This window comes from Opisthocomus hoazin, chromosome 1, assembly GCF_030867145.1.
Source record: "Opisthocomus hoazin isolate bOpiHoa1 chromosome 1, bOpiHoa1.hap1, whole genome shotgun sequence".
NCBI classification, from domain to species: domain Eukaryota; kingdom Metazoa; phylum Chordata; class Aves; order Opisthocomiformes; family Opisthocomidae; genus Opisthocomus; species Opisthocomus hoazin.
The window spans coordinates 80,287,845-80,302,642 of NC_134414.1; the positions used below are offsets into that span (position 1 = coordinate 80,287,845).

General features: G+C 42.0%; 1 protein-coding gene across 1 annotated transcript in view; it reads right to left on the reverse strand.

Moving 5' to 3' along the window:
- PPP2R3B (protein phosphatase 2 regulatory subunit B''beta) overlaps nucleotides 1–13,368 on the reverse strand; it is a 55,281-nt gene extending 41,913 nt beyond the window's left edge. The window contains exon 1 of the mRNA XM_009931157.2: nucleotides 12,918–13,368. Coding sequence (XP_009929459.1) covers nucleotides 12,918–13,265 — 348 coding nt within the window. The 5' untranslated portion in view covers nucleotides 13,266–13,368. The remainder of the gene's footprint in view (nucleotides 1–12,917) is intronic.
- Between the last annotated feature and the right edge of the window lie 1,430 nt (nucleotides 13,369–14,798).

Below are 14,798 nucleotides of genomic sequence, written 5' to 3' on the forward strand. Positions count from 1 at the left end.
ATTGCATAATAGTAGATGCAAGCAACATTGCACTTGAGTAAACAAAATGCTTGTTGAGTACATGCATTATTTACACCAGTTTGCAGATGTTTAATTTGCTGCTGCAGACCAGTGCTAGACTGTGGATCACTGTTGTAACAGCAGTTTGCAAGGTACTGAGTAAAAAACAAGGGGAAAGATTAGAAGGTATGTCCATCTCAGTCAGATTTGATTTTATGACCTAGAGAGTGAGAAAACACAGCTTAGGCTGGCTTGGTAGCACCTGCAATACCTTTCTGCTTAACACTATATACAGCAATGCCCAGTGTTGACACAGTCCAAATAAATGAATGAAGAATGATAGTGCTTCTCTTCGGAAAGAATTCTAAAGCTCCCTCTCAAGTCTTCAAAAAGGCCTGTGCAGGGGAAAACCTCTTTATAGCAATGGACTAAAGTCTCAGTTGTCCAAGTGTGTTATTTTACATTATTAAAAGCAATAAACAGAACATTCCCTTCTCAGGAGTCTACAGTACATAGCAAGATTTACTGTCCTTGAATTTTGGTAGAGCAGGTACTGTAGAACATGAAATGTCTAGAGAATGGGGAAATACAAGCATAAATGAGAACTAGCAAATAAAATTCTGCCTTTTATCCATATAACCTAAGAAATTAAGAATATTAACATCTATTGATATGGTGACCCACTTGGGGACGAGAGGGAAACCCATGGGTACTGACTTTTCAATATTGAAATCACAAATATTGATTTTTATTTTCATTTACCAAAACCCCTGACTATTCCAAAATAAGGATGCACAAGGTTGAACCCTATCTATCCTTATACTGATGGATAAGGGAAGGGATTTAATAGTATCCCAAAGAATCAGTATTCCCAGTTCTTCAGATGCCTATCTAACTTGCTTCTTGCTAATAACATCCCATTTCTAACTGCTCTGTACGGGAAGAGAACAAGAGGACAACACACTTGTAAGCTGAACAGAACAAAGTATTACTATCCATCCCTAACTCTCATTTGGATGAGAGTTACCCCTTTTCAGCAGTACACTGACAAAACCCACGGGAGATGAAGTCTACAATGTCTACATCACAGAAGGAATCAATTTACTATGGTCATACCCAGCTACCAGATACTCAAACTGATGGCTTTAAAGTTATTGACAGTGTTTTAAGTATGGTGTGCTACAGCAACGAACTGCTAGATGTTGTCACTGTGTAGTTAAGAAATCTACCTTCACAGGGAGAAACTGATCGCATGGCCTTGGAAAAATTTCATGTAAATCCGGGTCTAGATGCATATTTTTTTTCTTGAAGGATGCAATGCCTCCCCCATAGAACACACAGGCAATTAAAAAACATAGAAGTCTTGCATGTGTGTACCTTATCTAATGATCATTTAATTTTTTCAGTACTCTTGGATTACAGAGAGCAATGCCTGGAGGTTCTTTCCACAGTTGCTAGCAGAAACTAGAATTTTTAAGAGGCAAGACAGTGAATAAAAAGACACCAGTTAAATGCAAGATACATGGTCATGTTGGTAGCCCAGGAAGGATGGGCTGATCAGATTCTCTGCACATTACCAAAAGAATGCCATGTATGTACACCACGCCACGGACTGTTATCAGGTTATAAGCAAGATAAGATACACGTCACCTTGCTATGATTACACTGCCTGCACTCCAAAGACATAGCATGAGTCTTTTCAGATTGCTAACTGCATCTGGCAGACTAACTTCAACAGGTGTCAACACTAGATACTATAAAACCAAAGCCTGACAGGTAATGGATGGTTTATACTCCTTTCAGAACAATCCTCATATTCTCTGCCATCTGAGGAAAACATTTTCAGTTTACATTTTATTTATCTGTCTATTGCATAAACAGACTTTTAATGGAAAAGGGTTGTTGGAATGGTGTTCTACAGATGAAGCCTATTTACTATTCATGATCTTCAGATGACCCTATTCATCAGATCATGAAAGACAGGTACACCCACATTGATGCTGCTAAGGTGGCTATTAAACAGAGAAAGAAATAAGTAAAATATCCAGTATGGATTATACAAATTAAAGTCACACTTGCTCTAATAAGGTGCTGGGATTTTACATGTTAGATGAACCAAATATATATATATATTTGTAACTTTACCAAGGTACGCTGCTGAACATCAGAATAGGTTGAAATGAAGAATCAGTTCAGGCTGATTCAGAACAGCACTGAGATTTTCCTACAGGAGACATCAGCTTTTATAACAGAGTCAAATGTTATGCATTATGCAACTTTTCAAAGGCACACAGGCTATTTTGGATGTTTAGTCATTTCTAGATTGCTATTATTTACCTTGTGTCACCTTAATTTAGAAGTTGACACAGTAATCTAGTATAAAGAACATGAATGACAATGTTTTATAACTATCCAGCAACTTATTTAGACATTGCACCAGCTGTTCTGCGCTTCGTCATTTTGACACGAACTGAATTTTCAATTAATCCTTTAAAAAATACATTTATATCTTGGAATTTCAGCATTTCCAAAACCAGAATGATTGGTGTATGAAAGTACAACCACTACTTTAATTCCAGCATCACAGGCTAACAAGACATGTAATTTAGTCCCTGAAATCACAAGACAATAATTTTGAGTCAGTGACAGCTGCAGGACAGCTTCTTGCTTGTGCTTTCGCTTGAGACTTTCCTTCCTGAACTTCTTAAAGCAAACCGAACAAATTGGGAAGTTTAAGATACAGACCTTGTTCTGCAAGTGAGTCCAAAAGATCGCAAACTGTCATTTATGAACCAACAATGGGAATTCTGGTAGAATTTCCACAGCAACTTCTCTTGAACTAACACTCCTGTGCTGATCATGAATCAGTATGATCACATTGCTGATCTAGGAAATGCAGAGGCAACAGAAACTATACTGGTTTCTGCAGAGCTAAATGAAAAGTCATGCACTTCTAAACTTACAAGAGGGGTACAGTGGTAAAGGACAAAGCAAAGAAAGAAGGCAGAGCAAAGAAGCTGGTCATTGGTAAACAACTTAACTTGAGCTTCCAGTATGATAACTAAAGGGACAACCATTACCCATGAAGAAATAAGACTTAAGTAATAAGACAACTTACAGAGGTATAACACCACAAATACATTACCAAAACAGCAACAGTACTCTTGACCAGCAACTTCCTCCATTCCCCATCAATGGAAGTCTTAATGTGAATTTTTTCAAATATTCTAGAAGATCTTTCTAAATACTAAGCTTAAGTTTGTTACTTGATAAATAAGCAAGTAGTCAAAATTTTAGGAGGTATTCTTTAGTGTGTTAACAGCAAGTAAGACAACGAAATCGATGACTTTCTTTTAAATCTTAAGTTACAACAGAAGACTTTTTTAAAGTATTTGCTGTAAATGAAGACTACTAGTAGAGAGAAGACAAATCTAGCCCATTGTTTTCAATATTATTTCATTTCAAATATTTTGCTTTATTTCTTAGCCAATGAAATACACCACAAGGACTATTTACGGTATCAGTGATGATCATATCTAGTAGAAATGTTTACAAGATCTGGGATATTAACTGTTTATGAATACAAATCTAGCTTCTAAAGGAATAAAACTGTTTAGAAACTGTTCTCCTGGTTCTGCTGAATTCTAAAAACAGATCAAATCAAGCTATTTTGTAAGCTCTACAAGCCTTGTTTTGCCAAGATAATGTCAAGAAGGCCCAACTGAACCTTGTTCAAGGTGGGCACATTTACAACTCCATTCTATAGATACTTTCCAATGTTTCCCTCATCACCCACTCATAAGGTCTTTCCCTGCATTCTCCTTGCATATAGATTTCTACAAATGTTGTGAAAGTCTCCTTGTAGTCTCCCAACTTGTCTTATTTGTTGCCTGAAATCCGCCAGTTTCTACTAAGATCTGCATAGAACAAATACGCAAGGCTGGTTCCACATGAAATGAAACTAAGCAATATCCACAAGGTTAGTTCAGCACATATCCCAATAGCCCTAAGAGCATATTGATCCTGTAAGTACCTGTGGTCAAGAAATGGTACATGGGTGGCTTTACAGTTTTTAGCTGTTTCTTATACAAAATAGTGATTGCTACCCAAAACAGGCACATCTAATATGAAGTACCAGAACACACTTTTAAAAACATCTTTTCATAACTAGTTAGCTTTCTATGGACCCATGTTAAATTGCACCTGTTGTTCACAAAATACAAACTTCTCTTACCTCCCAAGACACCAGAACCATCTAGTTAACTTGAAGACAAGAACACCACACTAATCCAACCTAACACAAAGGAGTTATTTACTTATGCCACAGTTAGAACATTAAATTTGGTAACCATTTATTGTTAGCCACAGAAAAGAACAAGAACACTTAACTGGTATCTTCTCAAATCAATGCAACTACTTAAGTTGCCTAACTTTCATGAGTTTTTCAAGACAGTTGTGTGTGCAAAGCCTCTAAATTTGCAAGACCCAACCATACGACATCACCATTAGTATTTTATAGACTTTTCTCATAATGTTACATGCTGAAAAACTCTGTGCAGTCATTGACTAGGTCTATCAGTGGACAAACTAGTTCACTGCATGAACTGCATTAACCATTTTGTACTGAACCAAGCCATAACTACTTGAGGCCTCAAGCTTATTTCTTGCTGACAAAGTAAGTGTAGGGCACATGGAGAGGTTCTAAAAAGAATGTAATATGGATTCTCAAGCACCACTGAAGGAAAAAAAAGAAAGCTACCTCCTCTATATCAATATCCAATTTCCTCCCAGACTGACCACCTGTTAAAAGAATGAACTGTTTAAATGACTGATGTAAAGCTATAATTAAGCTTAAATGTTTTGAAAGACTGGGCAGAGAGAAGCAACTGGAAGTAATGATCTCATACAGCTATGAACTTTTTTTTGCTTGCTTTTAAGTGATAATTACTCACACAGGAGAGTGCCTGTGGTTAATAAATTTCACCCAAATATTTGAATTGCTCCTGTGTCAGGATTCAGGTGACTTAAATTTGAAGAAAGCCATGTATAATTGAGTTCAATTTTTCAGCACTAGAAATACCAAAACCTCTTAAGACTGGATGCAGCATGTAAGAAATATTTTCGAGTTTCCAGTAGGACAGAAATATCTGCTCCTTCAAGTGCAACTACCACTTTGAAAAAGGACAAAAGATCATTATTTCTTCTAACAAAGCACAATGTGTAAACAGAATAAATACTACTGCTAAGAAAAATGTAACATTTACATCCCAGGGTACAAGATGCAGTTAGAATAAGGAGCACTAGCAAAAAGTTACAACAGTGACTAACATTCAGTTTCTCATTCATACATAAAATGAATAGCTGGTTCTCTAATCAGGATAACAATTCTTCTGTTCCAAGCTATTCAGTACAGCGAAGCTTAAGTAGAGTAACACAACACACTACCAGTGCTGCTTACGTTGACTACTATTATTTCACCACACTTTAAACTAATAATGATTTTCTAGGAACACCTATAGTTGCACTCTTCCAGACCTTAATACGAACTTCTGGCTGCCCTTCCTTTATTGGCACCATAGAAGGAGCTTTACTGCAAACACACTAGTGCTGACATCGGTCATAGTACCCCGTTATCATCATAAAAGTACATCAGTTTGATACTAGGTTATTTACAGTCTGCCTTTAAGTCACGGGCTTGAGCTGGAAGCCAAGTCTGCCATCCTCCCCACTTAGTGATGGGACATGGCACTATTAACACCAGCTCTGCACAACGCAGAGTTAGGGAGCGTATGTGCTAGACCACACTCAGTCCTGCACAGCGTAATCTGGCGTGCAGTGCAATGCTAACACAGCTTATACAACTCAGACTAAGTAGTTAACACTGCTTCTAGTATTAAGGTATACTAGGTAGCAATTCAGATGCAGACAACATGCAAGTCTAGACACTTGAAATATCAAGACCAACATCAAAGTTTAATAACTATTTAAGTGAAAAGCTGGCAGGACTCAAACACTGTCATTCCTCTTACTTTTCTCATGTTTTATGAGCATCGTTTCTCTCCTTGCTAGTAGAAGATGGTCCCCCAAAAAACTTACAGGACACCTGCAGAACATGGAGATAGTCCACCACTGGTCTAACAGATGCAGGCCTAGGCCTAAGCCCACCTACACTTTAACTCAAGTCCTCAGAAGAACTCATTTGTTCCAAAAAGCAACTGTTAAGTGTTCTAATGCTCAAACTTTTGTCAATGTTAAAAGGTTTCATATTCTAGTCTCCATTTAAAATGGATTCTAGTAATACCACTCTATTTGCACCAGCTAACTGGTAACACAAATTGGTCAAGACTGTTAGCAATGAAAAAAGCTACGCCGCAATATACTAAAGTAGCAAAAAATTTACAAATTTCAGAAATATAGGACAATGAGCTTAAATTATTGTCACAGGATAACAAGCAGGAACAGTATGCTTATCAAGCAAAGGATATACAGCAACCAATCCAAGCAGTACATTTATATCAAAGGTTGACCCTGCAGAGAATCGGAAAATAACTTTGAAGTACTTCAGATCGTATCACATTCTCTCTGCCTGCCCCCCCACTCCCCCAAACGCCTATAGGGAATTCTGTGAATTGTTTCCCCAGATGCCTTGCACACCAGCTGGTTAGGATTAAACATCTTGCCTGCGGCATCTTTTAGGCCTTGAGGCCTGGCATTTTTGACAACGTGATGAACAGTCTACAATTGTGTATACCCCATATGTTTAAGATAATCCAGAGTGCCAGAAACACTGTTAAATCCATGTACAGTAGTGATAAGAGGTAGAAGAAAGCTACGACAGCTATTCTTCATGATTGCAAGCTACAGCTCTAGATTTTCCATTCTTTACAAGAATATACTTGTAATATATTCAAGACTTAGATGTTGAGATTTTCTGTGCCTCTGATTTTATGTCATTTCAATACCTTTAGAATATACAAGTCATAAGCCTACTTGCAGAATATTAAGTGCAAGCAAGCACTTCACGTCACATAACAAAGATGACCAGAACTTTGCAATTACAGTGTTTGTACAATGGATGCATTCATGACCTCACTGAGAATGACACCATGCAAGTGAAGTACCTCCCCTAAAGGAAAAAAAACCACCAAATCCTAAACAAATACTGTTTCATTTTCACTTGCACTGTTACACACTTTGAGATGAATTTTCACTGTAGAGTTCTGTCTAGATTTCAAAATGTGCATGTGGATTAAGCCAACAATTTACACTGAATCAGTGTTTTTCCAAAACCTGGCTTTAAGAGCCCTGTCCAGATGAACAAACTCCAGATCAACAAACTCCTGTTTGAAGCACCTCAGTGTTTTGTTCATCTATAACATAAAGACCATATAGATTCTTTCATTACCTGAGAAAGTACTCTGGACTTGCTGATCAGCGGAAGACTTCAACTATCGTGACAGACATCAAATTCTCCTCTAACAAGACATTAGTGTTTCAGCAAAAACAGATAGCAACTTCTGAATTTTGGACACAAATACAACCCTCAAACTTCAACTACAAGCTAACCTCTGAAAAAGAGAAAAGATCTCCTTGGATACAACAGCTGTCAGCTACGGTATTTTTCATACTGTTTCACAGTCGCCATCAGAACACCAGCTTGCTTTGCTCATATGCCACTGTTTAAGGTGTTAAAGATTACATACCCATTAGTTTCACGACTAGTCTTCCAAGAATGCTTCTGATTCTGCAAAACATGTTTTTCTAACAAGTACAAAAACCTGCAGCATGAAAGTGTGGTTTCCCACACATTCATAACCACTACCTAGTAGTAAGAGAAAACTGTCATCCTCAGGTTATCGGCTTTATTATTTGGTGTCCTTCAAAAAACTTGCAGGAACATTTTAAGAAACAGCAAAAGGCATACAGCAACCTACCCATAATCAAATGTAGTGATTCAGCTCAGTGAAACTGAAAATGTATCCTGCCAAAATTAGTTTACTGCTCATGCAGCACATTATGAGAATTCTTGTATACAGTAAGAAAAAGTTTAATAAGAAGATGCCTAAGTTGACTTATACAGCCCTAAAGAAATAATTCTTCAGCTCTTTACAGTTGGATGTAAAAGCCCTTTACTAATATCACCCTCAGGCACACAGAGTTAAGCACACTAACTTTTACCATTTCCTAGGACTGCTTAGAATTTAAATCGGTATTACTGAAGCTACAGTACAAGCTTTCATTTTCAAAAAGCTGTGACATTTTCTTCCATTTATAAAAACGAGATGAGGACCTCAAACTTACTTCAAGTCAAGTGAGGTAGGTAAAACCATTGTGGCTCAGTTTGTGAACCTGATTAAACGCACAAAACCACATGCATTACTTTTGACACTGCAGCAGACAGTTTACAGATGTACGAGAGGGAAAAGGGGTATATTTTGCTTTCTATAAGAAAATACACTGTCATGGCAGAACAGAATCACAGAATGGTAGGGGTTGGAAGGGATCTCTGTGGGTCATCTAGTCCAACCCCTCTGCCGAAGCAGGGTCACCTATAGTAGGCTGTTGAGGACCTTGTCCAGGCAGGTCTTGAATATCTCCAGAGAAGGAGACTCCACAACCTCCCTGGGCAGCCTGTTCCAGGGCTCCGTCACCCTTAGAGGGAAGAAATTCTTCCTCATGTTCAGACGGAACTTCCTGTGCCTCAGTTTGTGCCCATTGCCCCTTGTCCTGTCACTGGGCACCACCGAAAAGACCTTGGCCCCATCCTCCTGACACCCACCCTTCAGATATTTGTAAGTATATATTAGGTCCCCTCGCAGCCTTCTCTTCTTCAGGCTGAACAAGCTCAGCTCCCTCAGCCTCTCCTTGTAGCAGAGATGCTCCAGTCCCCTCACCATCCTCGTAGCCCTCCGCTGGACTCTCTCCAGTAGCTCTTCATCTTTCTTGAAGTGGGGAGCCCAGAACTGGACAGAGTACTCCAGATGAGGCCTCACTAGGGCAGTGTAGAGGGGAAGGAGAACCTCCCTTGACCTGCTGGCCACACTCCTCCTAATGCACCCCAGGATGGCCATTGGCCTTCTTGGCAGCCAGGGCATGCTGCTGGCTCATGGTTAACCTGTCGTCCACCAGGACACCCAGGTCCCTCTCCGCAGAGCTGCTCTCCAGCAGGTCCACCCCAAGCCTGTACTGGTGCATGGGGTTGTTCCTCCCCAGGTGCAGGACCCTGCATTTGGCTTTGTTGAACCTCATCAGGTTCCTCTCTGCCCAACTCTCCAGCCTATCCAGGTCACGCTGAATGGCAGCACAGCCTGCCGGTGTATCCACCACACCTCCCAGTTTGGTGTCGTCAGCAAATTTGCTGAGGGTACATTCTAACTCTTCATCCAGGTCACTGATGAAGTTGAACAAGACTGGGCCCAGTACTGACCCTTGGGGAACACCACTAGTTACCAGCCTGCAACTAGACTCAGCGCCACTGACGACAACCCTCTGAGTTCTGCCATTCAGCCAGTTCTCAATCCACCTCACTGACCACTCATCTAGCCCACACTTCCTGAGCTTCCCTAGGAGGATATTATGGGAGACAGTGTCGAAAGCCTTGCTGAAGTCAAGGTAGACAACATCCACGGCTCTCCCTTCGTCTACCCAGCCAGTCATGTCATCGTAGAAAGCTATCAGATTGGTTAGGCATGATTTCCCCTTGGTGAATCCATGCTGACTACTCCTGATAACTTTCTTTTCCTCCACTTGCTTGATGATGGCCTCCAGGATAAGCTGCTCCATCACCTTTCCCGGGATGGAGGTGAGGCTGACCGGCCTGTAGTTCCCTGGGTCCTCCTTCTTGCCCTTTTTGAAGATCGGCGTGACATTGGCCTTTCTCCAGTCCTCGGGCACCTCTCCTGTCCTCCAGGACCTTTCAAAGATGATGGAGAGTGGCTCAGCAATGACATCCGCCAGCTCTCTCAGCACTCGTGGGTGCATTCCATCAGGGCCCATGGATTTGTGGACGTCCAGATCGCTTAAGCGATCCCTCACACAGTCCTCCTCGACCAAGGGAAAGTCGTCCTCTCTGTAGGCTTCCTCTCTTACCTCCCGGGCCTGGGATTCCTGAGGGCCAGTCTTAGCACTGAAGACTGAAGCAAAGAAGGCATTCAGTAGCTCTGCCTTCTCTGCATCCTCCGTCACCAGGACACCCGCCTCATTCAGCAGCGGCCCCACGTAGTCCCTAGCCTTCCTTTTGCTGCTGATGTAGTTGAAGAAGCCCTTCTTGTTGTTTCTGGCATCCCTTGCCAGCTTCAATTCCAGGTGGGCCTTGGCCTTCCTTGGCGCATCCCTGCATGCTCTGACCACATTCCTGTATTCTTCCCAAGTGGCCTGTCCCTCTTTCCACATTCCATGGACCTTTCTCTTCCACCTGATCTCCGCTAGAAGCTCCTTGTTTAACCATGCAGGTCTCCTGCCTCCTTTGCTCGATTTCTTTCTCAGGGGGATGCACCGCTCCTGAGCATGGAGGAAGTGACATTTAAACAGCGACCAGCACTCTTGGACCCCCCTGCCTTCAAGAGCCCTGGCCCACGGGATTCCTCCCAGTAGATCCTTGAAGAGGCCAAAGTTAGCCCTCCTGCTAACTTTAGACTGGAAGCTTGATGTCCTGAAACTAAGAAGTGGGGACTCCAAGTTGTCAAGCTAGATTTGAAAATTAATATTTATGAAATCAAGGGAACACTTCAGATTAAATGTTCTAGTGCAAAACAGCAGTCACATCATTACTCCTGTGGCTTGAAAGGTAAATATATATACACTCAATACACACCATTAAGAGACAAGTAGTAACCGAAACTCTTAAAACATCTCCAGCATTAACCTTTCTACCCTTACCAACCTGAGAAGGCTTCCCTAGGACACTGGGAAGTGTGCAGAGTGATGGGAGTCATCACCACTTACAACTTAACAGTATTATTAAATTATATGAATTTATGGTCCTACAGGAGAAACAGCGTGCCTTTGAACAACTCCTTTGATATAAGGTAGATCATACATGCAATGTTTACTTTTGTCAGTCACCACATCATTTTCTACCCAGTTTTGTTTTTACAGTTTACGAAAAAGGGCTAGAAATTAGATTGAACTGAACTGCAAGTTTAAAAACAAGATCTCAGGTTGGGGGCAGGGGTGTCATTCTTGCATGGAGGGCATTGTCTATTATAAACCAAGACCTTCCTAGAAAGGAAGCATTGAGCACGCCATGCAGTACTAAAACAATTACTTTGTTAACATGCAGATCCAGTGGAGCCAAATTTGAGTGTTGTGCTAACAATAGTGCCTGGTATCATTAGACAAAGAATATTTACAGTCAAGGCAGTGTGTTATAAAAGTAACACTGCAAACAAACACAGGGACTTACATTCATCCACAATTAGATTGCATGTAACAACGGAAGGGCCTGTTACTGAAAGCACGGCATCTGAAGCATGCAGACCTGGTTTGGTTACCTCTGGCAAAAGTTAAACAAGAGGTATCCAGCAACTGTGATCTACTTAGTAAACTAAATAGCCTCTGTAAACTACCACATCTGATACAATACTAGATTTTTCTTTTAATGTAAAGGGTGAGATGTTTTTCACGACTGACATCTGGTGACCTATCTATCCAAGTTTTGGCTTTTACAATTATTTGTCTTTCATTCTTCAACTCTAAAAAAGGTTCTTCCCCCACATTGGGCACTACTCAGTGGACACAAGGACATTGCTGAAAATTACTTTTTTATTATATGGCTATTTCTAGCTTTTCCACCCCTTCTGTATTCTTGCATTTCTAACAGGCATGAACAAACCAGATGCTAGCTGTAACCTTGCTGCATAGGAAAGGCAATACTTCAGAAAACAGGAATCACTTGTTCTGACTTTTCATTACCTATGCTGCACCCACTGAAACAAACATAACACACAAATTAGTTGCAACACAGATCAGTATTGTATGATGTTTGAAATTATAGCTCAAAACCAGGGTAGACCTGGAGTACTGCATCCAGCTCTGGAGCCCCCAACATAAGAAGGACATGGATGTGTTGGAGCGGGTCCAGAGAAGGGCCGCGAAGATGATCAGAGGGCTGGAGCACCTCTCCTACGAGGACAGGCTGAGGGAGTTGGGGCTGTTCAGCCTGGAGAAGAGAAGGTGCCGGGGTGACCTTAGAGCAGCCTTCCAGTACCTGAAGGGGGCCTACAGGAAGGATGGAGAGGGGCTTTTCACAAGGGTGTGTAGTGATAGGACAAGGGGGAATGGCTGTAAACTAAAAGAGGGCAGACTTAGATTAGATATTAGGAAGAAATTCTTCACCATGAGGGTGGTGAGACACTGGAACAGGTTGCCCAGAGAAGCTGTGGCTGCCCGCTCCCTGGAACTGTTCAAGCCCAGGTTGGATGGAGCTCTGAGCAACCTGGTCTAGCGGAAGGTGTCCCTGCCCATGGCAGTGGGGTTGGAACTAGATGATCTTTAAGGTTCCTTCCAACCATTACCATTCTATGATTATATGATTCTAAATCTAATCAGCTGTACTGGATATGGAATTTAAGACGCCTTCCTCTCTGCAGTTTTAAAGAACAAAGGCAATATTGCTCTTGACAGAAAAAATATTAGAAGTAGAAGACAACTCATTTCTCATTCTGTGTCAGACATGTAGAGCTTATGAAAAGCAACAGAGCTGCCAGGAGCCAAGACAGTTTTTTCAAAGATTATGCCACCTAGCCATTAGCACCTAGCCACACAAACATTGACATTTGATGTTCGGTGCTGTTGCTGCATCACTACACTCCCAACACCTCCTGTGGGGAAACTAATTACTTGCACAGTATGCCAATACCACAGGCACAAAATTCACTTCTATTTAAACAAATAGGCCCCACAAGAAACAAACTTACTATTCTGGTTCCTGAGGATCGAGGTGCTGCTCGAACATTAGAAACATTCCTTGTGCTAGCTGGAGTTGCCAATGGAAGAGTAGTAGAAAGTTGAGGAGGACTGAAAGACATCAAAGGCAATCTGGTATCTCCTAATATGCATTGCTTGGAATTGGAATTGTTATTAGCGAACCTCTCATTTTTACCATTTCCTGCATCTCCATTACCAATAACTGTTTTCTGCTCATTCTTAATTCTTCTCAAGCAGTCCTTTAGGGCCAGCTGAGTCGCAGGCTGACTCAACCAGCACAAAAAGAGTTCATCCACCTTCATTTTCAGTACAGGTTGCAGAATTTTCCCAGGGGACATTTTCTACCAGTTTTCCTTTTTGTTGGATCAAATTCAAAATAAAGGTTTGACAATCATCTGCTAATTCCACTTGACTTTCAGTGTTTCACAGGCTCCAGGGTTCCTGTTAAGAAAAATACTATTATTTAACCTTGCAGTTTCAAAAAAGTGTTGATATTTATTCCCTAAGACACCAACAGGTGTTGTGAGATACATGCTGATGTGTGACTGCAATGGCATATAGTCATTTTGTAACTATAAGCCATTAACCAGTCAGAGTCAAATTCACAGGGTAATTTCTTTTAAAAGCGTACTGTGGAAGTTATGGAGACTGGAGGAAAAGAAACTGCACTCAGACTTTCTCAAAGAGCTATCTAACAAATGTTCTCCAAGAACGTGTATTAAAATACACATTTATTATGAGAAATAGCCTTGAAAAAATTTACAGCCGAACCTGCTAAGAAGTAAACGTCTAAGCAGTTTATGCAAAGCCTTGGTGATGGTACAATTAAGACTCAAGAAGTAAGTCTTTCACTCAAGAGATTTAGAGCCAAGACTGAAGGCTCATTTTTCATTCTTTAGTCTGTGCTTCCAATTTTAAATCTTGCATTGTATATTGCAGCACAAGATGCACTCCCATATGAGTGATACCCAGCTGAATTCCCAAAGGCCTTCATGCCTACTTGGTACTGTAGTCATTTGATATTTTAACAACTGGTCTATTTGACGTTCACTTTTATGTTTGTTTTTTTTTCAAGCGAGTGTGAAACACGATGTGAATTAAGAATTGGGGCAGTATGACTGCAGGTTCAGTTGCTTACTTGAAACAAAGAAAACGTGTGTTATTTTAGAGAGCCACAGGACTACAGCCAAACACTGAGAACAGAGTCCAAGTTACTATTGTCACCTCCACAGCCAACTTACTGACGTGGCACAGTTTAACTAAACCCCGTGCCTCCTCCCAATTTGTCTTGTTTAAGCCCTTACAAATGTCTGATCCGTATGGAGAAGGCCGCAGAGACATGCCAACACCCTACTGAAGAAGCCTCAGAGGAGCGCTTTGACTTTGGAAGTGAACACCTCGCCACCGAACCTGCCATAAGAATTAACGCTCGGCCTTGGCCGCACGGCAGAACTACAAACCGCAGCGCGCTGCACCGGTTAAACGTTAAACCCCTTGAACCGCGGCGGTCAGTAACTCCGCAGCTCGGCCGCTCCGCGGACGCCGCGTCGCCTCACGCGTTTTCCCCTCGGACGCGGCCTCCCCCAGGCAGCGCCGGCCAGCCCTGCCGGGCAACTCCCCAGCCGCCCCCCTGGCCGCCCCGGCCGCCCGGACCGGAGAGGCCTCCCGGGGGGCCGTTTGAAAGCGGCGGGCACCGCGGGCGGCTCTGGGGAAAGGCCCGCCCGGAGCGGCTGGGGCGGGAGGAGGGCGGCACCACCCCGGGAGCGGGGGGGGGGGGACCGCTGCCGCCACCACACACCTGCTCTCCCTAGAGACGCTTGGAGGACGCGCGGGCGACACCCCCCCCCCCCGCCCGGCAGCTCAGAGGCGAC